Source organism: Epargyreus clarus, unplaced genomic scaffold, assembly GCF_041222505.1.
Source record: "Epargyreus clarus isolate Ecla_fem2 unplaced genomic scaffold, WU_Ecla_fem_2.2 ptg000002l, whole genome shotgun sequence".
Taxonomy (NCBI): domain Eukaryota; kingdom Metazoa; phylum Arthropoda; class Insecta; order Lepidoptera; family Hesperiidae; genus Epargyreus; species Epargyreus clarus.
Window position 1 is genome coordinate 3,525,602 of NW_027332210.1, and position 27,843 is coordinate 3,553,444.

Here is a 27,843-nt window from a genome sequence, read left to right on the forward strand (position 1 = left end):
ACTCCGAAATGTGGTCATATTTACGAAGGCCAAATATGAACCTGATAGAATTGTTGAGAAGGCGTTCTAGTTTATTGAGAAGGGCTTCGGTCAGATCTGGGTAGCACACATCTGCATAATCGATGATAGGCAAAATAAGGGTGTTCACAAGCATTACTTTGGTCTTCACGGGAAGGAAGTGCTTTAGGCGATATAACGATCGCAAGGTAACATTGACCTTACGAGACACTTCTGTAATTTGAGTACTCCATCCTAAAGAGCTGTCAATGTAGAGTCCAAGATTCTTCACCGACTCCGAAATTGGAATTTGCGTGCCGTCATGAATTATTGCTGGTAAAGAATTCCGGTCAACCCTAGCCAACAGTCTAGAGCTTCCTATGATGATAGCTTGACATTTGGCAGGGTTGACTGATACCCCATAGCGCATAGACCAACTTCGGAGAGCACTCAAATTAGTGTTTATTTTACCTATTGCACTGTGGAGATTGTCAATATCGGCTTGAGCATACAGTTGTAAATCATCCGCATACAGATGATACGAACAGTTGATGAAAGAAGTGATGGAGTCAATAAATAGAGAAAATAATAAAGGAGAGAGAATACCGCCTTGAGGGACGCCAGCATCTAAATAAGCCCAGTCCGAGGAGGCATTACCCATACGGATGGACTGCTGGCGCCCCCGAAGATATGAAGAGAACCAATTCAGGGCAGAGGGCGAGAACTGTAAGTGAGTAAGAATAGCTAGGAGAATATCGTGGTCGACTGTGTTAAAAGCGTTAGAAAAGTCAACAAGCGCCATCACCGTCAGTTTACGATCGTCCATCCCCTGTCTGACGTCGTCACACACTCTGACTAAAGCGGTGGAGGTGCTGTGACCGGAGCGGAACCCAGACTGATATACACTCAGCAGGTTATATTTCGATATATGAATGGAGACTTGCTTATGTACACAGGCTTCCAGAATTTTAGAAAGGAACGGGAGAATAGATATAGGCCGAAAATGGTTAGGGAGCGCAGGATGGGATACTTTGGGAAGTGGTCGTACAAAGGCTTTCTTCCAGATAGAGGGATACTGACCGGAGGACAAGGAAAAATTAATGACATGAGTAATTGCTGGAAGAAAGCTATCAATGACATTGGAAATCATAGTCCTACTCACTTCATCGCATCCTACAGCCTTGGATTGGATACTCAGTACAACCTTTTTAACCTCTTCCTGATTAATAGAAGAGAACTCAAAGGTAGGGACACAAGAAGATTGCATTGAAGCAATGGAAGCTATGGTATGGGAACGGATTGTATTGTTCACGATAGAAGTGGAAGTAAAATGACGATTCAAGTCATCCAAGGAAAGAGAGGAACAACAATCCAAAGAAGGTGGCTTTCCCACACCGAGTGACCTCAGAAATTTCCACATATCAGCGGCTGACGAGAGAGAAATATTGGAATGGATATATCGGCGTTTAGCTATTCGTACCATCTGATTGCATCGATTACGCACAGCTTTAAATGCAGCCCAATTTGTTTCAGTGCGCTCCTTCTTATATTTGCGAAAAGCACGATCCCGTCTGGCCATTGCAATACGAATGTCATTATTGAACCAGGGAGCAGGGGGACGCCTCAATTTCACCTCATGCAACGGAGCGTGAGCGTCGTAAAGAGAAAGAATGGCATTGTTAAGAAAAAGGACTTTATCATCCACCGTTGACGCATCAGTTAAAGGAGAAAAATTGATTAACGAGGCATCTCTCTTAAGTTTGCCCACATCCATTCTTGCGAAATTACGCAACTGCAATACAGCGGGGATTTGTTTGGGAGACTTAATTTTATAGGATGTGTAGACAAGATCATGTCTGGAAAAGCCAGGGGCAGAAAGTTGACCATAAGTCACAATGCACTCCGGAGACGCGACGATGATAAGGTCAATCCATGAGTCATCAGTGTTGATATTATGATGAGTAGCTGATAAGGCAAGTGTTGAGAAATTAACTGACTCGATTAAGGATTTGAGTTTTAGGGAACGAGGAGTGCACTTAGACATGTCAGTATTAAAGTCTCCCATTATTAAGCAGTGTGTGTACTCAGATCCCAGGGTCTCTAAAACTGACTCCAGAGTGTCAGATAATTCGACGGATGGAGGACAGTAAACTACACCCAGAATCGCCTTAGTGCCCATGACATCCAGTTCTATAAACAGATACTCCGGGGAAGCAGTGTAACAAGACGGCGAAGACGCGATAAGTTTGTACTTAAAGGAAGATCTTAAGTAAATCGCTACACCGCCACCCCTTTTCCCTGTGCGGTCGTTGCGAATCAGCATAAAGCCCGGAAGTGAATATGTGGATGAGTGTAAGGAAGGTTGTAGCCAGGTTTCCGAAATCAAAATGGCATGTAAATTATTAACGTTGAAAGTAGCCTCAAGTTCGGAATAATGACTCGGAATACTCTGCGCATTTATGTGACATACGTTTAAATAGTTGTGTTGAGAAGAAAATACTCTAGTTAAATTACAGTTTAAGCTAACGTCCGAAGAACTAGAACATGTGTCAAAAGTGTCCAAAGAATCACTAAATGACTGATAGTTATCTTCATCGCTTTCATCAACTCCTGACATAATAATATAAAGCAATAGATACAATATTATATTATATAATTATATAAAATTATAGAATTAAACCAAAACAAACAAAAAACTGAACAATTTAAAAAAAAAAAAAAAAAAAAAAAAGCTAAAAAATTATAGCCTAAATTAAGTAAAACAAATTATAAATATAAAAATACTGTAAACCAACACCAAACCCACAGTTGACTGTTTACATCACATGACTGGGAATTTAAATTACTTAACTTTGAAGTTAAATTACATTTCAAATAAATAACATAAAAAATGACAAATACAAATAAAAAACATGTAATAAATACAGTCATAGACAATAAAAAGGTTAAAAAAAAACATGTATAATAGGCTGTGCCACAAAATAAGCTAAGATAAAAATTGCAATAAATAATAACATTGTCTATGACAGTAGTATAGCGAACGGAAGTTTTGGATTAATTAAGTAGATATACTTAATTATCAAATTAATAGTATTACAAGGTAACAATAGTTAAAAAAGGAACATAATATTATAAAAGTATAATAGAATTATGTAAAAATAAAACAAATTTTATAGTTCCATATGATAAAAAAAAAAAGAACAGAAACTAAAACGGAACGTGAAGTCCAATTCATAGGACAGGACAGGTGACAGCACTGACAGCAGTGACGTTTGGCAGATGTCATATAAAGGACATGCTGTTCTGTATTTCTGACTTTGACAATTACTTTGACTTGGAATTATAATATTACTATTTTGAACTTTAAGTGCAAAAAAAATAAAAATATGACAAACATGACGGTAAAAGGAGTTGCAAATATTAAAGTACACCCACGGAGTGGGTAAACAGGTGAGTAAAACAAAAAATTAAAGGAAAGTTGTTTACATGCTACGAGATACAAACTCACTTCTTAGGGGCCGCACGTCTACTGCGCTTGAGGTCATCTCCTGACATCCCGGCAAGAGGCAATTTACGCCGGGCATCCTGGACGCGATTTGAAGTCTGCAGGGGGGCCCGACAGCCTGCTTTTTCACTCCCAGAACCCCCAGACCTCAATTCTGAAGTCGGAGAAGTGTCAGTCGATGGAAACTTGGAAATGAGTGAATGCAGTTCTTCATCCGTGGCAATCCTCTCCCGACCACCGCCAGGAACTTTAATATGGATTGTGCCATCAAGCGACCAAACATTCCTAATGCCAAAATGCTTCCGAGCCCTTGTATGAATCGAATGTCTTATGCGGGTTAAAAATTCTGACATGGTGAAATTGGTTCCTTTGAGCTTACTCTTGGCTTTCCACACTTCAGATTTTAAGTGATGGTCCCGGAAATGCACCAGGACGGCACGAACACGGTCACCACCCGGAACTCCCAGCCGATGACACCGCTTTAGAGAGGCTTCTGAGATATGAGGAAGGCCTAGTTTGTCACGGAAAATTTTCAACACTTCACATTGGACATCCAGCTCTTGGTCTTCAGGAATGCCTTTGACAAGCAACACTTTCTGACGCTGCCTCATGTCCATAGCATCCACTACTCTGGTGCAGTCCATGACCTGCTGACGGAGCATACTCAGCATGTTTCCAACAAGGTCCTTAAATGCTTGGAAATCCTGTGCAAGTTGCACCACTGTTGGATTAGTTGGAGTAGTAGCAGCTTTAAGCCGGTCTTCAAAATCTGCCATTCTTCTGTTCCAGTTTAATTCCAATTCTGTGACATTTGCCATTGTAATGTTGGAATTGTGCAAGTCAAGTGAGTGAATTGCAAAAGTGATAAATGTGATATACACAAATTGTGGTGGTGATGCTGAGGGATGGTGCAGGTATTACTATTTTAGTAATTAACCAAATAAGACATTTATTATGCCAAAATGTCTTTATCCTAATAATTTATCAGAGTAACACTTTAGAAAATATTTATGATTATTTTAACCAAATTAAATAGAATTAAATATTGGAAGGAAAAATAACAGCTGTTTGAAGTTTGACACCTACCCTCAGAAAAAGTTCTGTTCTGTTCTGTCTATGGTAGAATCTCAAGTTAAAGTTACTCTTATTTCATTTTAATTCTGAGTTATCATTTTGTAATTGAAATTTGACGACTAAGGTCAGGCTAATTGAAGACGTACTTAAACTGCTACAAAACGAAGCAAAGAGCTACAAAATCGTGTTCAATCAAATACATGAACGGTTATAAAATGTCCTTTCATAGCCCAAGCGATCTCATAATTAGATCTACACGATATTACAAATCTTACAAGATACGATGTTAGTACTAGATGCGCCTCATTTGTTTTAACAATTAACGTACCAAATCCGCCCCAAAAATATCATTATAAAAGACTAATTACGTAAACTTACTGCAAATAATAATCAACTTCCTTTTTCAAACACTGATGTTAACAATGGCTAGCCCCTCGACCACATTTATATATAGGATAATAAGGGAATTACTGGAAAGAGTGAAAAATATAACACAACTAAAAGTTAAAAAAAAATCTATCCGAGGTATGCGGGTAAAATGTAGTGAACATGTAGAGATGGAAATGGTTTTTCACGATATCCGGCAACATTAGAGGTATTATAAAACTAATATATAATAATGTAATATTTGTAAAAAAATAAAACGCTAAATAACTTATGAGGTCTTTAATAAGGTTCTACACATAACCTCCGAGAAAAGATAAAAAAAAACAGTTCTTTTTTTGGACATACAAAAAGTAAGTTTTAAAAAAAGATTCATTCATGGAATTAATGAGTGATGAATAAACGAACAAAACAATGTACGAATACACAGAAATATGTATAAATGAATGGAAAAAATGTATGAACGAAAAAGTGAATGAATGACTGCATGACATGAAAATGTATAAGTGAATGAACGAAAATTGAATGAAAGACTGCATTACATGAAAATGTATAAATTAATGATCGAAAAAGTGAATAAATGACTGCATGAAATGAAAATGAATAAATGAGTAACGCTTTAACGCTTTCTACACTCACAGCCCCACACTAGGATTCCCTGTATCGTGTGTGCTATGGACACACACAGAGACAAATACACAAACACCCAGACCCAAAAACAGAAATTTAAATTCATCATTTAGAAATCTGTCTGGCCGGCGAACCCGGGACTCTCTGCGCGTCAGACCGGCATGGTGACCGCTCCGCCACGCAGATCGTCTTATATAATGAACGAAAAAGCGACCGAATGATTGAATGACTAACCGTGTGATCGCAGCACTCTCCCACAGCGCACGTGGCGTTGGTCCTCAGCATGCAGGTGTCGGGGTGACAGCACGCGGCGCAGGGCGAAGTTTTGTCTGGCCGGGGATCTAACCCGGGACTAATCTAACTATGTTTCATACTCCTAAGTGATAAAGGTTCTTCACCCCTAACATTTTTTTTATATGGCAACACAACGTTTGCCGGTTCAGCTAGTAAATAATAATACATACCGTGTGATCGCAGCACTCTCCCACAGCGCACGTGGCGTTGGCTCGCAGCGTGCAGGTGTCGGGCTGGCAGCACGCGGCGCAGGGCGAAGCGCCCGCCGCCAGGCCGCAGTCGCACTGCTCGCCGGGCTCCACGAACCCGTTGCCGCACGTCGGCGAATCGAACAGGCGTTTCGGTTTGTTTCTGAAATTGAAAAAATAAAATTTGATTAGTATTAAATGAAATGAAATGAAATGAAATATATTTATTTTGTATAGGCCAACGACGGCACTTACAAATTGTCAGTTACAAATATTTTCTTAAACTACTACCGGATCGGAACGCGACCTCTACTGAGAAGATACTATACTGAGAAAATACCAATTGGCACTATACTATGTTACACACATCACTATCATTCTGTTCTGTCTATGGTAGAATCTCAAGTTAAAGTTACTCTTATTTCATTTTAATTCTGAGTTATCATTTTGTAATTGAAATTTGACGACTAAGGTCAGGCTAATTGAAGACGTACTTAAACTGCTACAAAACGAAGCAAAGAGCTACAAAATCGTGTTCAATCAAATACATGAACGGTTATAAAATGTCCTTTCATAGCCCAAGCGATCTCATAATTAGATCTACACGATATTACAAATCTTACAAGATACGATGTTAGTACTAGATGCGCCTCATTTGTTTTAACAATTAACGTACCAAATCCGCCCCAAAAATATCATTATAAAAGACTAATTACGTAAACTTACTGCAAATAATAATCAACTTCCTTTTTCAAACACTGATGTTAACAATGGCTAGCCCCTCGACCACATAACGACAATAAACAAATCGTACGTACGTATGTATGTATGTAAGTATGTGTGTGTGTGTGTGTACGTGAGTACGTACGTATGCATGCCTACACGAACTCACCGCAAACAATAATCCACTCCCGTCTCGAACGCGAGCGCAAACGGTCTCAAACTAGACGAGGACTAGTGCGTGGGCATGAAGAATGTACTGGATGGACTCATTATACACTTCTCATCCGGACATTCACAATCGTTCGCCGTATCGTGCTCCATGCCGAAGTTGTGACCAAAGTAATTTTATATTTTGCCCTCAGGCTCAATATATCAATATATGAACTCACCGCAAATAATGATAAATTTCCTTTTCAAACGTAAGTGCTAACGAGGGCTAGCTACTCGACGACATAACGACACTAAACAAACTATATGTATGTATGCTTGCGTGCATGTGTGTGCGTTTTTGTGTATGTGTGCGTACGCGTGTGTATGTATAAATGAATGAATAAATAAATAAATAAAAAATGAATGAATACACGAACTCACCGCAAACAATAGTCCATTCCCTTCTCGAACGTGAGCGCCAACGATCTCAAACTATACGAGGACCGGTGCGTGGGCGTGACGGACGTACTGGACGGACTCATTATACACTTCTCGTCCGGACATTCACAGTCGTCCGCGGTATCGTGCTCCATATCGACGTTATGACCCAAGTAACCTTATATTTTGTTCGTAGTCTCAATACAAGAACTCACCGCAAATAATCGTAAATTCCCTTTTTAAATGTGTTAATTATTGCAAGCTGCTCGAAGACCACCGTGTCATGCACGATTCTAAAGTAGAGACCCAAGCGCCCTCATATTTTGACCACGTATTATATGTGTGTGTGCACATACACGTGTGTATAAATGAACGAATGAGTGAGTGAATGAATTAATAAATAAATGAATACACGAACTCACCGCAAACAATAATCCATTCCCTTCTCGAACGCGAGCGCCAACGATCTCAAACTACACGAGGACCAGTGCGTGGGCGTGACGGACGTACTGGACGGACTCATTATACACTTCTCGTCCGGACATTCACAGTCCTCCGCGGTATCGTGCTCCATGCCGAAGTTGTGGCCCATCTCGTGGGCGATGGTGGTCGCCACCAGCCCGATGACCTCCGAGTGGTTAGTCGCCACACCCCCCGAGAACTGGTAGGTGCATATCGGGCCCTTTAGCGCCTTGCCGACCACGCCGTCCTTGAAGCTTTGGCGACTGGAAAAAATACGTAAAATTTTAATTATGGGCCCCTTTATATCTACATACAGATATTGCACGTGTCAGGCACGGGCCGTGACAGACAAAATCATATTTTTATATACAATATTTTGACAGGCACAGCCCGTGTCCATGCAGCTGGGTTACGTGTCATATTAATAAATCAATAAACATTGTTTAGGAGAATGTTATGTCTGGCACGGCGTGTGTCTGAGACGGTCTATGTCTGTAGACATACATAAACCCCAATACGTTAAATACGAATCTTTGTATACATGATGGATTATTCAATTGGGCAATCCTTCTCATTTATTATTATTTATTTATTTAATTAGAACGGTATATTATTTTCCATTTACACTAATTAGTAATAAGGATTAAACTAAATATAAAAGTCATACAACACGTATTCATTTCACATTTTCGCAGGCTTTCTGACACAATCATCGTCCATTTGTCCGCAAACAGATCGCATTCAGTTGCACTGTCCAGGAGAGCATCGAACGTGGAAACATATTGAGAGGAAACTTTGATTAATAAAAGAACTTACGTTAACAAATGCGCGTTGTCATTGGGTATGTCGTGTAAGAGTCTCGTTCTTCGATAGTGCAAGAAGTTATTCAAAGTTTTATCGCCGTCCTCTCCTAGACTTATTTCGTCTCCTTCGCTCCACACGACCACGCCCACAAGTGCTATGAAGATATTCAGAGGGGCGTATACCTAGAAGGAAAAATACATACATAACGTTATATTAAAAAAAACCTTTATACATATAACATTTTTAAAGCTGATTACACGGACTATTAAACACCCATGGGTGTAATAAGGGGAGGATCTTAAAGCCCCCTTAATATAACTGAAAATAATTGTCAGATTTTATCAGCATTTTAGGGAGGCAGCAATATTATAAATTTCCTCATTATTTCTCAACTTGTTTGTAATGAGTGGCAAATTCAATACATTTTTATTTGTAATTGAAATATAAATAAATATACTCAAAAACAAGTTCTAGTTCCATTCTAGTTCACATAGATGGCGTTAGTTGCGTACATTAAAAAAATATTTACCGAGTTAATGATATTAGCGACGTCCTTCAACTGCCGGTGCACAGTGTCGATGCTAAGCCAGTACCTACTGCTTTTTGTCAGCAACTAGCACCAGCTACGTTCTTTTTGCAACCTTTTGCTTGTTACTGTCAAGGTTTACTGTAGATACTCACCGAGTTAATAATATTAGCGACGTCCTTCAACTGCCGATGCACGGTCTCGATACTCTCGCCGTTCGCGCGGAACTCCCCGTTGTCGGCCACTAGTACCAGCTCCACGTAACGGGACAGCTTCTTCGCGTTGTACGGGCCGCGGACCTCCGTGTCTTCTGTGTCGCGTTTGTACTGGAGAGGAGAGATTTATTATAACCGTCATGGAAGTTAGGTTAGGTAAGGTTAGTTTTATCCTACTGTTTAACTTTGTTTATTACTACAGTTTTATCCCACAAACGTTTATCCTACTGGTTGATTCCTGTCCTCTCAGAATGAGCAGCGTTTAGGTCATAGACCACCAGTCCCGCCAAATGTGGATTAGGAGACTTTGATATATTCTTTTTTAATCTCTTAGGTATATTTCTGTCTCCTCTTTCTTTTTGTTTAATAACAGCAGTGTGAAACGTTACTTTGTTCCGCCTTCAAGAGTGTGGTAAGATACTTATGCGAGTCGTTCCAATTTAGTCCTCAGAGTAGCAATTCCGAAAGCCTGGTGTGAGCCACAGATGACGTACCTGATAACTGACTAGATTCCTGAGAACTGAATTGAAACGTACCCTACGAACTAGATAAAAATCGGTTATCGGTTGTCTGTAAAGTCGGTTTACTGACGATAGTTGAACGTGACAACGTCATAAGAAAATACTGATGAATTCTCAGACTAATAATATAGGATGAATTGCATTTTTCAAAAGAAAATTTTAATTTTATTTGTTTGATAGATATTATGTATGGATGTAGAGAAGGATTGTATGGTAAATACGCGGAGGCCGATTGTGCCTTTTTGTCGCTCGTTCCGCGATCTCGCTTGCACTACAAGCCTTAAATGGAACGCCTCAGAGCGAGGTAACGCCGCATGAGTCATGTTTTTTGGTGCGTGCAGCCGGCTCCATCTAATTATAAGACGTTGTCACGTTTACAAAGAACATAGTAATGACGGTAATGCTTAAAAAAGCATACACTACTTCGCCTACACAGTCGAACAAGGAAGATCTCCTTCACAAGTGAACGATTGACGAATGTACATCTGACCCCATCCATATTCAAACTGAACGAGTCACAAATTGAACGAATGACCGACTCACCCGACTGATCCTGCTCTTCTCTGTCCGCCGTTCGTTGTGATGTTTCTCTAACAGCTGAGGATCGTACTCCGTGTTGTTGGTGACACCACCCTTATAGCCGCAGTGGTAGTTCGTGTTCAGGTCCGAATGGTCGTAGATGTAGTGGTGGGAGTCTATCGTGTTACCTGTAATCAATAAAGGATTTTATGTAATGTACTAATAGCTAGTTACATTACTGGCTTTGGCTCTATCTGATATTTAATAGCAACTTCAGACTTATGAATAAAAAGTGTATAAAAACATTCCTACATGGAAATTTTATGTATGTGTAAATATTTGAAAACCAATCCATTGTTTTACTTTTCGAGTCATAGGCACACAAACATGTAGAATATTTTTTTTCTATATAAACAAAATCGTACAACTGTCTTTAATCCATTCTTGTCCCACAGCTGGGTCTCCTTTCAGAGTCATATAAACAACATATCAAGTCATATAGCATCCATATGATGAAGTTCTTATAAAAAAAATGGTCCTTCAAAATAGTTTCAATGCTAATAGTCATTCGAACCGGATTCAATTCAATTATCTACAATGCTACATAACTCAGTTATCTATTCTATTCTCACCTTGTGCCGGCTCTATATATTTCATACTCTTCCCGTCGTGTATAATGCCCCTGACGCCATGGCATGTGGACACCGCAGCCCACGAGCCCGGCTTGCCTCGCACCGTGCCAGAATACTGGCATATGTCCAACTCCTGAAATTAAAGATTTACCACGTAAGACCTCAATACATTTCCGAGGCGTTTCAGCTTAGTCTTCAGGGGCAGCGGCGCAGTCTTATCTGGGGTTGATTACAGATGTCCATTGGCGGCAGTAGCTTACCATTAGGTGGACTGTATGCTCGTCTGCTACTCGAGTATTCTAAAAAAATATATTTTGAGGTTGATTACAGAACTCCATTAGCAGTAACAGCAGTAGCCGTTATAAAAAAACAGTTTAGTTGCTATGTTCCGGCTTGATGAGCTATAAAGCAATTCTACTGCATCTGTAAAGAACTTCATTCGGGAGCAGGACTCCTCATTATGACTAGTTACTTTCCGCAGTTTATCAAGATAGCGTCACATCTAACATTGACAAAGATCTGAATTCATGCCTGCTTCATTGGTGAATGCTTACCTCCTTCTTAGGCTTGTGCAGCACAGTCTTTCCATCCTTCTGGTAGCTGATGACGTGGTCGCCGGCGACCAGGTCCTCGTTCAACCGAAGGTCCAGGACGTAGTCCTCGCCGTCCACGTTCACGGTCACCGTCACCTCCCTGTGGTGATCTCCTGCCTGGAACAAATGTGACCACTTTCATTAAAATCTATCATAGATGGTAGGAGTTGTAGAATCCGATGAGGTTCGGTCTGAAGGGCACACTGCTACACCTATTTTTGTTTTACAACAGCAGTGCTTTATTTTGATTTAAAATATGTTGTAAGGGTGACATACTTCGAGGACTCAGGCGCGGTCCCACGGGGAGTCACGGGGAGCATGACGATCCCAAACCGACGAGTCCGACTCGGACTTGGTCAGGTTTTTTATCGTGGGGAAACCCTGCATGGATTCTGCTCTGCCGCGGGGGTAGCGGAGAGGATATAGCGGACTTTACAATAAACACTAAAATATACATTTAAAACGCGTTAAAAAAAGTGGTCTAATTGAACCAAATTTCCCTTGCGACTCTCCCCAAGATTTTATGCTGCGATCGCGCCTGGTGGCGCTGGTGGTGGTGGTGGCGCTCCACTATAGTGACAACGCATCGCGAACTCAGAATAAGCTTTTCATACTATTCAGCGCTTTGAATATTTTGTTTATAATATAGGAGTAGCAGACGAGTATGCAGTCCACCTGATGGTAAGTGGTATAACCACTAATATTAGATATTTTTTTTTTTTTTTTTTTATAATATAAGAATAGCAGACGAGCATGCAGTCCACCTGATGTGGCTACTGCCGCCCATGGACATCTGTAATCAACCCCAGATAGGATTAGATATGACCTGAGGTCGGCCACAGATGCGCCGCTACCCCTGAGGACTAAGCTGGAACGCCTCGGAAAAGTCTGTCTCCCTTACCACACCCTTCAAACCGGAACACAGCAGCGCCTAACACTGCTGTTATTAGGTAGAAATAGGTGTGGCGGTGGTGCCGCCGGAGTTGAACCACAAAGGGTTCTACCACCTTTACTATTATATATATATATATATATTCCTTATTATATATATATATATAATAGTAAAGATATTATATTAGATATTCCTCCCCTGAGGACTAAGCTGGAACGCATCGGAAAAGTATGTCTTCTTTACCACACCCTTCAAACCAGAACACAGCGCTTAACGCTGCTGTTATTAGGCAGATAACGTCATGAATATATAATATTATTTACAACAGGAGATATATTATTTACAACTTAAGGTAAATAAACCACAAATGCAATTTCAATACGGGACTTATTATATAAATAAGAAATATGTATGGGACAGTTTGATGGGATATTCCACTGAAACAATAGCAGGAAATAACAATTAACAACTTTTTCATAAGCTATTCCAACAAACAAATGATTTTGTATTTAATTTAACATGCACAAATGAACTATATACCTACATAGGGTTCATAATGAATAATCATACGGAAATATTATTTCCTGGGATTGTTTTTTCCCTTTAGATAAATTGTAATTGTTGTATGTAGCGTGCAGTTTATATAAATTTGCATTTTGTAGGTGTAAGAACTCTTTGTGGTTCGACTCCAGCGGCACCACCGCCACACCTATTTCTGCCTAATAACAACAGTGTTAAACGCTGCTGTATTCTGGTTTGAAGGGACATTCAAAGCGTTTCAACTTAATCCTTATGAATAGCAATGCATTTCTGGCCGATTTCAGATAGGAATCTAATCTTATCTGGGGTTGATTACAGATATCCATGAGCAGCAGTAGCCACTTACCACCAGGTGGACTGCATGCTCGTTTGCTACTTCTATATTATAAATATTAATTATTTTGCTGTTAAAGTAATATCTATTCTACGTTACGAAAACACAGACACATACATTTTATCTATATGTATGAATCCATACAAATGGTGCATAATTTAACCGCGTTATGTACGGGGCGGGAGTGATTTATTGCGATCTCATTCAGTTAAGATATATCGAGTGATAAGGTTTAGAACGGACAATGCTTTAGTTTGCCTTAAAAGGTTCAATGCTAATACCTTAGCAAATTCGTAATTATGTACTACTAGAATTTATTGTATTTACCATAGATATATTATCCTACTGAATATATCTATGGTATTTACCGATACTTAATTAGGTATATATAACGGTTAAATAACTGTTAAATATAAAAAAACGGTAAATAACTGTTAATAGTTCCTATATAATTATTTAAATCTGGTTTGTTTCGAGTATGTAATAATAGATGGCGTTACACGTCTTATCCTGAACACGCTATTGAGTTTTTCTACGCATTCGGGATATATAAAAGCTTGTACTAAAATATGAGTCTAGGCATTACCATTAGGTAAACGAACATATTACATCCATAAAATATGATCTGATAACTATTTATTTTAAATTAGATCAAAATCAAAAATCATTTCCACCGATGACAAAAAGCGACTTTAAATTACATGCAATCTGCCGAGAGAAGTGAAAAGATAGTACATATTATGAAACCCCATACATTAACCTAAAAATATAGGTACTCTTTTAACATTACCATGACTACCACGGGAACTCATAGGACTCTCCCCTAAAAAGTAAACAGTAGTTATGTCTCCTTTCCCTTATAACTATTTTGCACAAATTATTATATGAAATATGAAATGATAGCTAAGTTTCATTGGATATGAGATTGTATCGACTGATAACGACCACTTGAACGACAAAGCCTGTCCTTAAAAGGCACGCCTTAAATGGGACAATGCTGAGTCCTCGGGAGGCGCGGGGCACGGCTTGCGTAGGATTGCCGGACGAATACCTAAATCTATATATAACTAGCTAACCCGGCAAACGTTGTGTTGCCATATAAAAAAAAAATTTTAAGGGTGAACAATCCTTATCACTTAGGGGTATGAAAAATAGATAGTAGCCGATTCTCAGACCTACTGAATATGCATATAAAAATTTGTTGAAAATCAGTAAAGCCGTTTCGGAGGAGTACGGTAACTAATATTGTGACACGAGAATTTTATATATAAGATATAAATCGACAGTACACCATTTAGTACTTTTTAACGGACTTTGATAATTGTCCAAGTGCGAGTCGAAGTCGCACAGAACGGGTTCCGAACTCTCAAACTTTCTTTTATTTATATTTTTAGTATTTGACATCATAACGGCCCTAGAAATATAAGCATTGTGAACATTTTAACAGTTTTTACTGTTACGCTTCAATAGATAAAGCGAAAAACGCCGATAAATAGTGTTTTTTTGTATTTGTTGTTATAGCGGCTACCGTTATAACAACAAATACAAAAAACACTATGTATATGTAAATACTCTGTAAAAATTTCAAGTCTCTATCTAATCTAAGGCAACGGAGGCTTAATACTAGGATTCCTTTTTTAGTATTGTGTACGGAAAGCTAGATATTTTCATTTCTCGCCATACCACAGCAGCAAAACTAAAATTTAACATTAGTGTTCACAAACTTAAATGTTAAGTGTACCAATGGTAATCAAATGACTAAATTACATTAATGTGACAGCGGTACCGGTTAGGAGGTCAAACATTACACACACGTCCGCTCTACATGCTAAAAGACCGTAAACCAAACACTAGTCCTATTCTCTTTCTTTGTCTGAAAATGATATAATGAAACTTGTTTGTCCATCTGGCTCACATACAGACACACATGTTTAAAAAAAGAAGTAAAAAATAACACTCTACTTCAGAGAGTCTAAACATTTTTGAAATTTAAAAAGTATTTGTATTATTTTAATTATTGAAATATGTTGTAAGTTTAATTTAGAGGTGGCTGATTAGATTTTGATGGTATTTTTAGAGTAAGATCGGCTTTAACCGGAAACCATTAAAGATTCATTAAAAAAACAGTCTGACTGTCTCTCTACTGTCACCTTTATAGTATGACACAGTTTACTATAGAGCAGGGTTTCTCAAACTTATTCCCGTCGTACCCCTATTTCAATTGTGAACTCGTTTTAAAACGACATTAAATCTTACAGAATATATAATACGATCTAAAGCCTCTCTCTGTTTATTAAAAAACTAGCTGACCGGCAAACTTTGTACCGCCTCAAAATCTATTTATGAAATATTTCATATAAAATATAGCCTATGTTACTCGTAGATAATGTAGCTTTCGAATGATGAAAGAATTTTTAAAATCGGTAAAATTAGTTTTTGAGCCTATTCATTACAACCAAACAAACAAACAAAGTTTTCCTCTTTATGATATTAGTGTAGATAAACATATTTTTCTCATCGCATATTCCGTCAATTCTATAACTAATTTTGCTTTGATTGAAATTTAAAATTAATTTGATCGCGCGTGCACTACATGCGTGTTACACGCTCGAGTACGCAATCTCCACTACGTACGACTTGTCGTGTATTATTTGTACATTTCGTTATGTTCAAAAGGTGACTAAACCACAGCACAGCCACGAAATTTAGTAGTGTAAACCAGATCTAGCTTTTCGGTGGAAAGGTGTGTATACCGTCTGACTTACACATGCTGCGAATCTCTTAGCCCTTAGAAGTAGCAACGCATCTGTAATTGACCTCAGATAGGGATCTAATTTTATCTAGGGTTGGTTGTAAACGATCGAGTTATTCCATAGTTGGCAGTAACCTCATCATCAAATGGACTGCAAGTTCATTTGCCACAATCTTTTAATAAACCCCTATAACTATCTAGCGTACACCACTTTGAGAAACACTGTCCTACAGCGTAATATGTAGTTTACAACTGAAAGTCTACAACGGTCTCAAGGAGCGCGGGTACCAGTAAAGGTACACGTGTGAACGTACGACCTACTTTTATGTACATTTTTATTGATATGTTTATACGAGTTATGTTTTGGTAATAAAAACTTCTTTAACGGCATTGTGCTCTTTTTGTGATGGGTAATAAATGTTAATCTCGCGGCAGGACACGTGGCCTGATCGAAAATTCGTAAGACGGCAAAGCAAACTGGAAAAGACAAGATGTCATCCGGTGACAGCATAGAAAAAATATGTCAATTGGTGTCAATTTAATGTTTATATTTTATTATTTTATTTTTACCTAATAACAGCAGTGTTATGGGCTGCTGTTCCGTTTTGAAGGGTGTGGTAAGGGAGACAGACTTTTACGAGGCCTTCCAGCTTAGTCCTCAGGGGTAGCGGCGCATCTGTGGCCGACCTCAGGTAGGAATATCTAATCCTATCTAGGGTTGATTACAGATGTCCATGGGCGGCAGTAGCCACTTACCATCAGGTGGACTGCATGCTCGTCTGCTACTCTTATATTATTAAAAAAAAAACAGTTTAGGTTTCAAAAGCTTTTACTTTTGCCGGCATTTCGTTGATTTTTTTGTTGTTTAATGGTTAACGAGCACGTTCTTTGTTACTCTAGTTAACGCTCGAATGGTTAGTTAGAAGAGTTCAAAGTTCCAGATAATGTGAACTGGTTCTACGCAAATTGTGACGGTTTAATATGGAGTTATTAAGTTTAAAGTAATGACTAATGACTTAGAAATGCGAGTAAATTCTCGTTTATATCTAAAGCCGTTGAGCATGTCAGACAAAATAATATTTGCCATTTGGAGGTGATAGAATACTCTGTAGTTCGACTCCGGCATTCCAGCTTATTCCTCAGGGATAGTGGTGCATCTGTGGCCGATCTCAGATAGGAAACTTATTTTATCTGTGGTTGATTACAGATGTCCATTGGCGTCAGTAGCCACTTACCATAAAGTGGACTGTATGCTCTTCTGCTACTCCCATATAAAAAAAATATAAAAAAATATATGAGAATTATTTTGTTTGTTTAAGACATCTTTAATAAATAACAGTTTTTCGTCAAAACGAAATGCAAACAAAATTTTCATTACATATCGGTCTTCCTAATGTATTTATTACAAAAGTAAAACATAATATGAATACCAACCGTGTTCCTGGTAGTTTTTATCTCCCTTCTCGTCCTGGCATGGTGTACGCTTGGTTGCACTAGTGTGTGTCGTTTGAAATCCACCGCAGGACTCCCTGGAACAAGTGGAATAACTATTAGCAACAAGTATATTTACACACAGAAAAAAATACAAAAATCAAAGACATTGAAATACAACAATACTATATAACAATAGATCGAACATGGGGGGGATAAGTGTCAGTCACATGTTACCAATTGGTAATAAGGCACTCTGAAATATAACATGTAAAACGACAATCAATCCGAGATAGCGTCAGTGTGCAGCTGGATTTTGAGAATTGAGAACTTTCTAAGAACGCTCAGGCGTGTAGATTTATTTCATACTTTTTCCAACTCCCATTTCACTATACTATTTCCATTTCTTTATTTTCTCGATGACAAATCGACGCCCATGTCATTTTGTGTTGTTTACGTTAAAATGTCACACAGATAATACTGTACTTCATGGACCGGTAGTGATGTGCTCCACGATAAACGTAACACGATAACAAGCCCGTTTTTTTTTACAAAATGTAAGAAACTAAACTACTGCCGGATCCTTTTGTACAAATTTATTAACTATAATATTATGTTACATATACTTATAATATTATATTTTACAAGATGTTATACACGTATAAATTTTTGATGAATAATGCCTACTTCTTTAAAATTTTCGACAATGATAATTTTCTTCTCGACAATGAAACGAAATAATTATTACGACAGGTAATATTTATTTATTTATTTTAATCAAAATTTGATGAATCGTCACTGTCACTCGATGAGCTCTCCTCAACATTTATTATAAGTTCCTGTTCTTGTATATTATCGAATGCCACATGAATTTCCCAAACCTACGCAAAATATACAAGCTTAGCAGTATCAACGTAAGTAAATTGTCTTATTTTTCTTACAACGTAAGCTTTGTTGTATTTGTCTTTGTTCAAAATACATATAATAAATATATGCGATCGATATCATTGCTTATTTGGTTACAACACTACAAAGAACTGTCATCGAGAAAATAAAGAAATGGAAAAAGTATAATCAATTTTAAGTATTTAAATAAATACGCATAACATAACATTAGGTGCTTATATGATACAAAATTTACAGACATCACAGAAAATATACTGAATTTTCACATAAGGACATTCGAACTTGAACATAAATTCAACATAAATATGTCCTCTGTACTATATTTCTTTATAATGCTCTTTATTTTATTATGTTTCTGTGTACACAAATAAATAAATAAATAAATAAATAAATTTACCATGTTTATTTCCTTAAAGTTCCTGTCATTTATCTACATTATAATTAATGTGTAATCATAATTGATTTCGGACTTAATTGGGTTCATATAATATATGAAAACTTCCTCGAAGACGGCATGAACACAATAATTACAGTAACTTTTACCTATACAAAAATAATATGTATTCAGATTTAGAATATGCGTAAGATATGGAAAATATATACTAAAATCCTCACGAACGGATTCATAGACTACAACTAGTGATTATATAAATCTGTTGGTACATGGCAACTGTCCCCCATGGACGTCTATAATGAACCATATATCGTATTCTTATGCCGTCTCAGTTATATGAGGTCGGCCACATATACGTTGCTAGCCCTCAGGACTAAATTGGAGAGCCTCGAGTAGGATTGTTTCCATTACCATACCCTTCATCCCTACAACACTGATGTTATAAGGCAGAAATCGATCTAGCGGTGGTGCCTCCAGAATCGAACCTGGTTAACTACTTACTCTCTTAACCGTGCTGTATAGCAAACTGAGTCATACTATAAAGGTGATAATAGAGAGACAGTCTGTTTTTTAATAAATCTCTAATGGTTTCTTCGGTTAAAAATTGCCGATCTTCCTCTAAAAATCCCATTAAAATCTAATCAGCCACCTCTAAACTAAATCCACAACATATTTCAATAAATAAATAATACAAATATATAGCTTAAACCACGCGAAAGAATTCACGAGCAGAATCGAGTTAGAAAACTAAACTAGATCAATAAAAAGTTTCTAAGCACTTTCACTTAACCCAAAATAAATAGGCACAAAAAAGATAGTTCTAACTTATTGCCCGTTTCCTGATCAACGAATCTAGGCAACACAACTAGCTATCTAGGCATTGCCTAGATAAAGATCGATGACCTAGCGCTTAATTTATCCACTTGAACACTAAAACACATGTAGTAAGGATGGCTATTCTTTATAAAAAAAAACGTTTTCACATATATCGATAATATACAAGATCGATATCTCACAAATCGATTCTCGATTTTTTGAAGAAGAAAAAAGATCAATACAAAAATACGAGTAGTGTCAAACTTTTACACTTTTATAATTTAAAAAACGACGTCAAAAAAATGCAATGCCGGTTTATTGATATGCGATATCGATTCGCTAGATAATATTGTTAGCAAATATCAATTTAAAAAAAATACAATACCAAAATATTTACAAAAACTGTTATGCTTTTGTTATTTTAAAAAGGGCGGCAGAAAAATAATTAAAGCCGTTTCAGTTACCCGAGATCGATTCGCTAGATAATATTGTTAGCAAATATCAAGCATATAATAATATAATAACAAAATAGCAAATAAAAAGTAAAAAAATCGATTATTTTTTAATCGATGTTAAATCGCCATCCCTAATATGGTTAGAGTGAATGAACGGGACGCGCTCGTTCTTAACAATTTTTATTGGCGCACGTGTGCATCCCAATTTTATTGCGGATGCCCGAGTAGGTATTCCGCCATCTTGTTTATTTAAAAATTAATCAACGTGTGATAACATGTACATTTTTCTTTATAATAAACGAGCTATCCCGTATGCCTTGCCCCCTCTCTCAATCGAAAGGACTTCCTAAGCCTCTGACTTTCGACTTTAAGGTTTAACTAGGTACAGACCTACTTAGAACAGGTAGAACCGAATAGGTAGAGAGACCACTTAAGACCGTGATTGATAACCAATCTATCTAATGTTTCGCGTAACACTGTTCGAAATTAGATTTTTACCTGCTAGAAATTGTTTTAAAAAAAAAGCAAAAAAGCTTTCTTTTTTAAACAATTAGTTTTAAATTTTTAAAACAAAAAGTTAGAAAGCAAAAAAATGCATAGATTAATTTTTCCTAACGAGTTTTCTGGTGGCTACTATTGGTAACGAGGCATATTAGCAACTTAGTTATAAAAAAATATTATGAACGAAAACATATATTTTTTCTCTTATTACAATCAAAACTAGGGTACTAAACATTAGGAGATACATAGATCAAAATGGCACTAGATCCATTATGATCCATTAAGATATCGGAGAGATAACATACAGTTGTCGGCAATATTGCGAAACATGTTATTAATTTACTTGTATGTCTCCAAAATACTAGTACAAATTTGACCAACTACTTTGCTTTTGCTTTGCTACTGGACTTTTGCTTTGCTTAAAAAGATCCTTTTTAATTTTTTAATTTATTTTATTGGTCAATATTAATACAAAATAACTTTTTTTAAGTTAAACTTTATTTTGTTAACAATACGTAAGAATAAATTAATATATAAGACGAAAAGTTTTATAAAAATAGAGGTAGCCTAATTTTCCACCCCACACGGGGGAAAGTAATGTTTTTCGAGCGTATGTAAACCTCGTTCTTTAGCAAACCCTCCCGCCTAAACAGCTTGACAAATTTTAACATATGAGGTGACGTTGGATTCGTCTAAATTTTAAGTGACACATACTATAATTTGAAGCGATCAGGTTTTTATGTCTTTTATAATAATTACTAGTTTGTCTCCTACTTAGTTGTACTAATTTAGCATGTCTGCAGAATCGCTTTGTCCCCACAATTTTAAAAACAAAATATACACGATATAATTAGTGCGAAATTGCTTTTACCCCAACAAGACCAAAGTACATACTTCATATCTATACTAATATTATAAAGAGGAAAACTTTGTTTGTTTGTTTGATTGTAATGAATAGGCTCAAAAACTACTGGACCGATTTTAAAAATTCTTTCACCATTCGAAAGCTACATTATCCACGAGTAACATAGGCTATATTTTATATGAAATATATTTGATAAATAGATTTTGAGGCAATACAAAGTTTGCCGGATCAGCTAGTTAAATATTAAATGCGTATTTGAATTTAATTTTCACGTGCTTGAACGATGAAGGAAAATTTCATGAAACTTGCATACCTGGGAGTGCTTTAAAAAGTCTCAAAGGCCAGCGAAGTGGACTATGGCCTAAGTTTAGGTTTAGGCTCTAAACCACTCTGAGAGGAGACCCGCGCCCAGTACTGGGTCAGTAATAATAAAACAATATTATATACATTATAAAGTCCTTATCAGTCATTTATTTTATATATTTTATATGAAATACATTTGATAAATAGATTTTGAGGCGGTACAAAGTTTGCCGGGTCAGCTAGTAACTCATATGTTATATGAGTTATTTACATTTGTTTGAGAACCACCCGCGTAGAATTTCGGTTACAATTAGCATGGCCCACTTCGATCTATTTATAGTTCCGTCTCAACTCAACATGTGAGGTATTACTACAATTGCAATTAATAATTCTAGCTGTAATTATAATTGTGCGCGGTTTTGTAATGTAGCGATGGGTGGGCGACATTGTTTCAAGAATATACCATGGGGAAAGATAAATAAATAATTAGGATATGTCATCAACCTATTACTATTCCACTGATATCATTACTTCCGCTGGGCACGGGTCTCCTCTCGGAATTAGAAGGACTAGGCCACAGTCCACCGTGCTGCCCAAGTGCATATTAGTTTTCGATCACTAATAGGATCATTAATTCCTGTTAGTGATAGAAGATATTAGTAGATTTCACATACCTTTGAATTTTTTTTAATGATTTCTAAGGTATGCAAGTTTCCTCATGATGTTTTCCTTCACCGTTAGAACAAGTGATAATTATTTTATAATACGCAAAACTTTGAAAAATCAGAGGTTGAACCTCAGAACCCCTCGATTTAGGCCGCGTTTCACTACTGACTACCTTTAACGACGAGTCGCGTGGCGGAGCGGTCACCATACCGGTCTGACACGCAAAGGGTCCCGGGTTCTATCCCCGGCCAGACAGATATCTGAATGATGAATTTAGATTTCTGTTTCTGGGTCTGAGTGTTTGTGTATTTGTCTGTGTTTGTTCATGGCAGCGTCAACAGAGGGAATCCTAGTGTGGGGCTGTGAGTGTAGAAAGCGTTTATTTATTATTTATTGAAGGACATCCAACTGCACATTTTATATTAATAAAATATCACAGCACTTATGATAGCACTGTTTCTTGTTCCTCACATTCTAAACTATTAAGTATTAAGTAATTATTAAGTAGCAACTTCGACAGATGACACAATAACATGTTACAGTGCAAACATAAACACGTGTAACATGCTATAGATATGAATATAGATGGATATCCCCACATCCCGCTTAGATTAAATGTGACCTTCATACACCTGTGCCCTGCGGTCAGCACGACGCCGACCACAGCACAAACACTGTCTTGTTTACTTAAACTCAGAAGCTGTCTAGATCGCCAGCCTTTTACACACGTACATACTCATACAACACAACACATGGATATGTGTAATAGTGCATGCGGTATGGTTCCGCAATTTAATTTAATTTGGTATCCAAAAATAATTCGCTGCGGGGTTTAAAAACGTTATTTGAGTTCAGTTATTGAATTCACCGAGAGTCTCAGATCGTCGCTAAGCCATTATTATCCCACTGCTGGACACGGGTCTTCTCTCAGAATGAGAAGAATGTAGCTGATTTTTTTTTTAAGATTTCTCGATATGCAGGTCACCTCACGATGTTTTCCTTCACCGTTTAAGCAAGTGATAATTAATTTCTAATACGCACAATGCACATAATTTTAATAAAACCAGTGCGTGCCTGGGAATTGAAGCTCGATCGAGCGGCCCAGTTTCAACAATCAGGCTATCGTGTTGACGACGATGATACCTCTGAAAACAATATGGCCTACTGATTACTTAGTCTTCTCTCGAAATGGTCAATATTATAGTCTAACATAATGACCAAATGCTCTTCTTACCTTAACACTTCTAAAAACATTATGGAGAACACCCAGACATAAATCTTTCCTCAAGATGTTTTCGTTTGTAATTAAAGTACGTCATAAGTAGTTACCAATGTAAATAATTCGTCATACAAATGGATCATTGGATGATACTCTTTGGTTTGCCTACAAAGCTATCAGTTAATGGTTAACTAGTTTTTGTCCGCGGCTTCGCCCGCGTTTAAAAGAAAATAATATAACATTACACTAACATGCATAAAACTGAAAATTCGTACCTTCAACTTTGCTAAATATCATCACTTGATCAAATTCATAGTTTACGACCCAATCCTTAGTAATATCGATTAAAATAATCGATGTTTGGGTCCAAAAGTTCGATTCTCCGATGAATCGATCTTAGATCGCCATCACTAGTTCCCGTGGGAGTTCCGGGATAAAAACTATCCTATGTCTTTTCTCGAGTCTCAGACTATCTTTGTACAAAATTTCATTAAAATCGGTTCAGTGGTTAGGCGTGAAGAAGAGACAACCAGACGGACAGACAGACAGAGTTACTTTCGGATTTATAATATTAGTCAGGATTTTGGAAACAGCTGACAAAAATCAGAATTTACATAGAAAGGTAGATAATACCGGAAGTGACGTAAGCTTATTCTGAATTCGAACAAGGCACGAGCAAACATTTGAAAAGGAAGGGGCGAGTCGCTCGAAATATAAAATTACCACTTGGACAAAATAGGGCGACTCTGACAGCGCGTGACGGGTCCCAAATGTTATGGCGTAATGTAACTCAATTCTACTGAAATTTCACAATTTTTAGATTCGAGTAAGCTGTAATGTTAAGCTTTGTATTCATGTATAACTAGGCTATATTTAATCGATAGAAATTAAAACAAACACAATTTTCGAATGCACAAATTGTCAAATCTACAGAAATTTCACAATTGTGAATCACAATTTGTAGAGGTGTATAAACCTAAATGTACAAAATTTTAGCTATGGGCGAAGGTACGCTTAAATCTAGCAAAAATTTCACAATTTCTGGACGCGTAGAAAGTAATGTAAATTTAACTTAAATTTCATTATAAAATTTCTAAAAATTTAAGAATAATTAAATGAAACTTTTTAAGCTTTAGAGTTTAGTTTAATGAAGTTTAATATTATTTTGAAGAAAATAAGCTTACCTATCCCATATTCTTTGAAAATACACGATTTGAAGGCGCGCATAAGCTCAAATCTATCGAAGTTTCACAATTGTAATCTGTAATTAACTTCCCTTGGAATTAACAGAGACATCTCATTTACAATTAAACATTCCCTTATTTGCCTCCAAGTTTTAATTATATCAGGCAGAGACTATAAATAAAACGGCTGGGTACAATTACGTCGAAACATATTATTTAATCTTAATTAACTGATAGCGCGCTCTCCTTTCACTGTGTTCGTAATTAATCGTCTTGTGATTAGTAGACGTTATTGTATAAAACTGCAATATTCATGAAACAATGACTTTTTTATAATATAGGAGTAGCAGACGAGCATGCAGTCCACCTGATGGTAAGTGGCTACTGCCGCCCATGGACATCTGTAATAAACCCTAGATAAGATTAGATATTTCTATATGATGTCGGCCACAGATGCGCTGCTACCCCTGTGGACTAAGCTGGAGCATCTTGGAAAACTGTCTCCCTTACCACATCCTTCAAACCAGAACACATCAGCGCTTAACGCTGTTGTTATGAGGTAGAAATAGGTGTGGCGGTGGTGCCGCCGGTGTCGAACTACAAAGGGTTCTACCACCTTCAAATCATAAAGGATTCACTTATGATTAGGTGAATTGCATGCTCATTTGCTAAGCAGTACTATAATTACCAGTTATTTATAGCAAATCGTGAGGCATTATAATTTTGTCCTCAAAGTTGAAAATAATTTATGTCGATTTTAGGCTTTAAACATGACTCTTATCCCATTTGGGATAGATTTAATGGAGTGTGAGTTACTTCACAATATAACAATTTCCAATAAGACTCATTTTAACCTTAAGTCCGTAGGTAGATAAAGTATAATTAAGCTTTATGTATAATTATCGATCAATGTTACACTTTTTACAAGCAATTACATTGTAACCTTTTAGTGCGCAACTGCGCAGTTCCGTTCAATGCAACTGGATTGTTCTCTTATCTGATAAATTCATACAATGTTCATACAACAGGCTTTTGACCGTGACTCTGCTTGTGTTCACTTTTTATCGAACTGTGGAGGGCAATGTTATCAAGCGTGTGTGTGTGTTTTTTTTTTTTTATAATATAAGGGTAGCAAACGAGCATGCAATCCACCTGATGGTAAGTGGCTACTGCCGCCCATGGACATCTGTAATCAACCCCAGATAGGATTAGATATTCCTACCTGAGGTCGGCCACAGATGCGCCGCTACCCCTGAGGACTAAGCTGGAACGCCTCGGAAAAGTCAGTCTCCCTTACCACACCCTTTAAACCGGAACACAGCAGCGCCTAACACTGCTGTTATTAGGTAGAAATAGGTGTGGCGGTGGTGCCGCCGGAGTCGAACCACAAAGGGTTCTACCACCTTGAATTTGTGTATGTACATATGTGTACGTGTGTGTACATATGTCTCATTTTTCCCACTTTTCATATTACGGATGTTAACATAATTATGTATTAGCGTTGTATATGTTTAAATTGTGGAAGTCACAGAGTATATTTGTAAGCAGCAAAGTCTTTTATTTTTATAATAATTAGCTACAAAAAAATACATAGGAATTTTAATTCTTTTCTTACATTTTTTTTTATCCTAGCTAATTCTACAATTTAGTCCGTGAAACCTGTGAAGTGGCCGACCTTTGTGTAAAAGTTCCGTTAAAATGAATCATTCCTAATTTAGGTCACACATCTGACAGTCACACTAAAAAAAATAAAAGTACTTATGTGTTTTGACATTACCAATTGGACATATGTAAATTATTATTAGAAGCTTTTAAAAGAGCGATGATTTTTTCATTACAGACAGTCAGACGTAGATACCAGAGAGATATGTATATAACCTACCATTCTGGCTAGGTTCTACTTTTATCAAAATGTAAATAATATTATTATTATGTACCTACAAATTTTGTATTACCGAACTACAAATACTGCAGATAAGTTTGCTGTTTTGGTCAAATTCCAAAAATAAACACAATTGAATCATAAAATGTGTAGAAATATGATTTATTGTGGCTTAACTATGATAAAATGAAAAGTGCAAAGAGAACTTCAAGTAATCCCTTGAAGTATTGTACGTAGATATCTCATGTAAATAGTAGTTATAAATATACTAGGGTGTCACCGCATTCATTTATTTCGCATCGGTTAATACCGATACACCTACATACAAATATATACACATACAGATACATACAAATTGATTCAAAAAAGGCAGATCTTTCGCTCTTTTAGTTCATCTGTTCTTCAGTTCCCAACTGTTCGGTAAGATGCTGGGAGCAGACAAACAATAGGAGCCAACTAGTTCGTTTTGGAGCCGCGAACTAGATCCAGCGATCCCAGTTGGGAACTATTACGCCCAAGACTACTGTCGATTAGCCTAATATGTGAAAACATTTCATTAAGCATGAACTTTAAACAAAGACTTCAATCTATCACTCCAAAACGTTTACACAAGCCCGAATACATCAGACCACACACAGATCTATATCACGACTCCCTCGTGGAACAACTCAAGACGCATTACAACCATATCAGGTTATTGTAAATGTGACAGTGATAAGGTATCTGAACGTGATTTATAGTGATGAGACAGTTTTATCCTGTTTACCTTCCAATGGGATTACTGATAGCGTATCTCGCGATGTGAGATGTGAGATTTTATAGCAAAGTGGGTGCTCTCCATAGTTGACTTCGTATAAATTTCATCCTATCTTACGACAGGATGTTACAATCTCGGTATACCTGGAGGTATGACATGGGTCTCTTCAAAAAAGTTGCAAAAAGAACTCTCATCCAAAGCTGGCTATGCATTGGCTTTTCTGGCGTTGCAAATGTCCTACGAAAGTAGTCAACTTTCAAATAGTCCGTGTGCTTTACCGTTAAGTTCAAC

General features: G+C 37.2%; 1 protein-coding gene across 1 annotated transcript in view; it reads right to left on the minus strand.

Moving 5' to 3' along the window:
- Meltrin (disintegrin and metalloproteinase domain-containing protein meltrin) overlaps positions 1–27,843 on the minus strand; it is a 123,033-nt gene that overhangs the window by 19,343 nt on the left and 75,847 nt on the right. The window contains exons 2-9 of the mRNA XM_073078127.1: positions 17,608–17,702; positions 11,617–11,772; positions 11,063–11,195; positions 10,455–10,618; positions 9,331–9,501; positions 8,662–8,831; positions 7,806–8,108; positions 6,055–6,235 (exon numbers count right to left, since the gene is read on the minus strand). Of these exons, the coding sequence (XP_072934228.1) occupies positions 6,055–6,235; positions 7,806–8,108; positions 8,662–8,831; positions 9,331–9,501; positions 10,455–10,618; positions 11,063–11,195; positions 11,617–11,772; positions 17,608–17,702 (1,373 nt within the window). The remainder of the gene's footprint in view (positions 1–6,054; positions 6,236–7,805; positions 8,109–8,661; positions 8,832–9,330; positions 9,502–10,454; positions 10,619–11,062; positions 11,196–11,616; positions 11,773–17,607; positions 17,703–27,843) is intronic.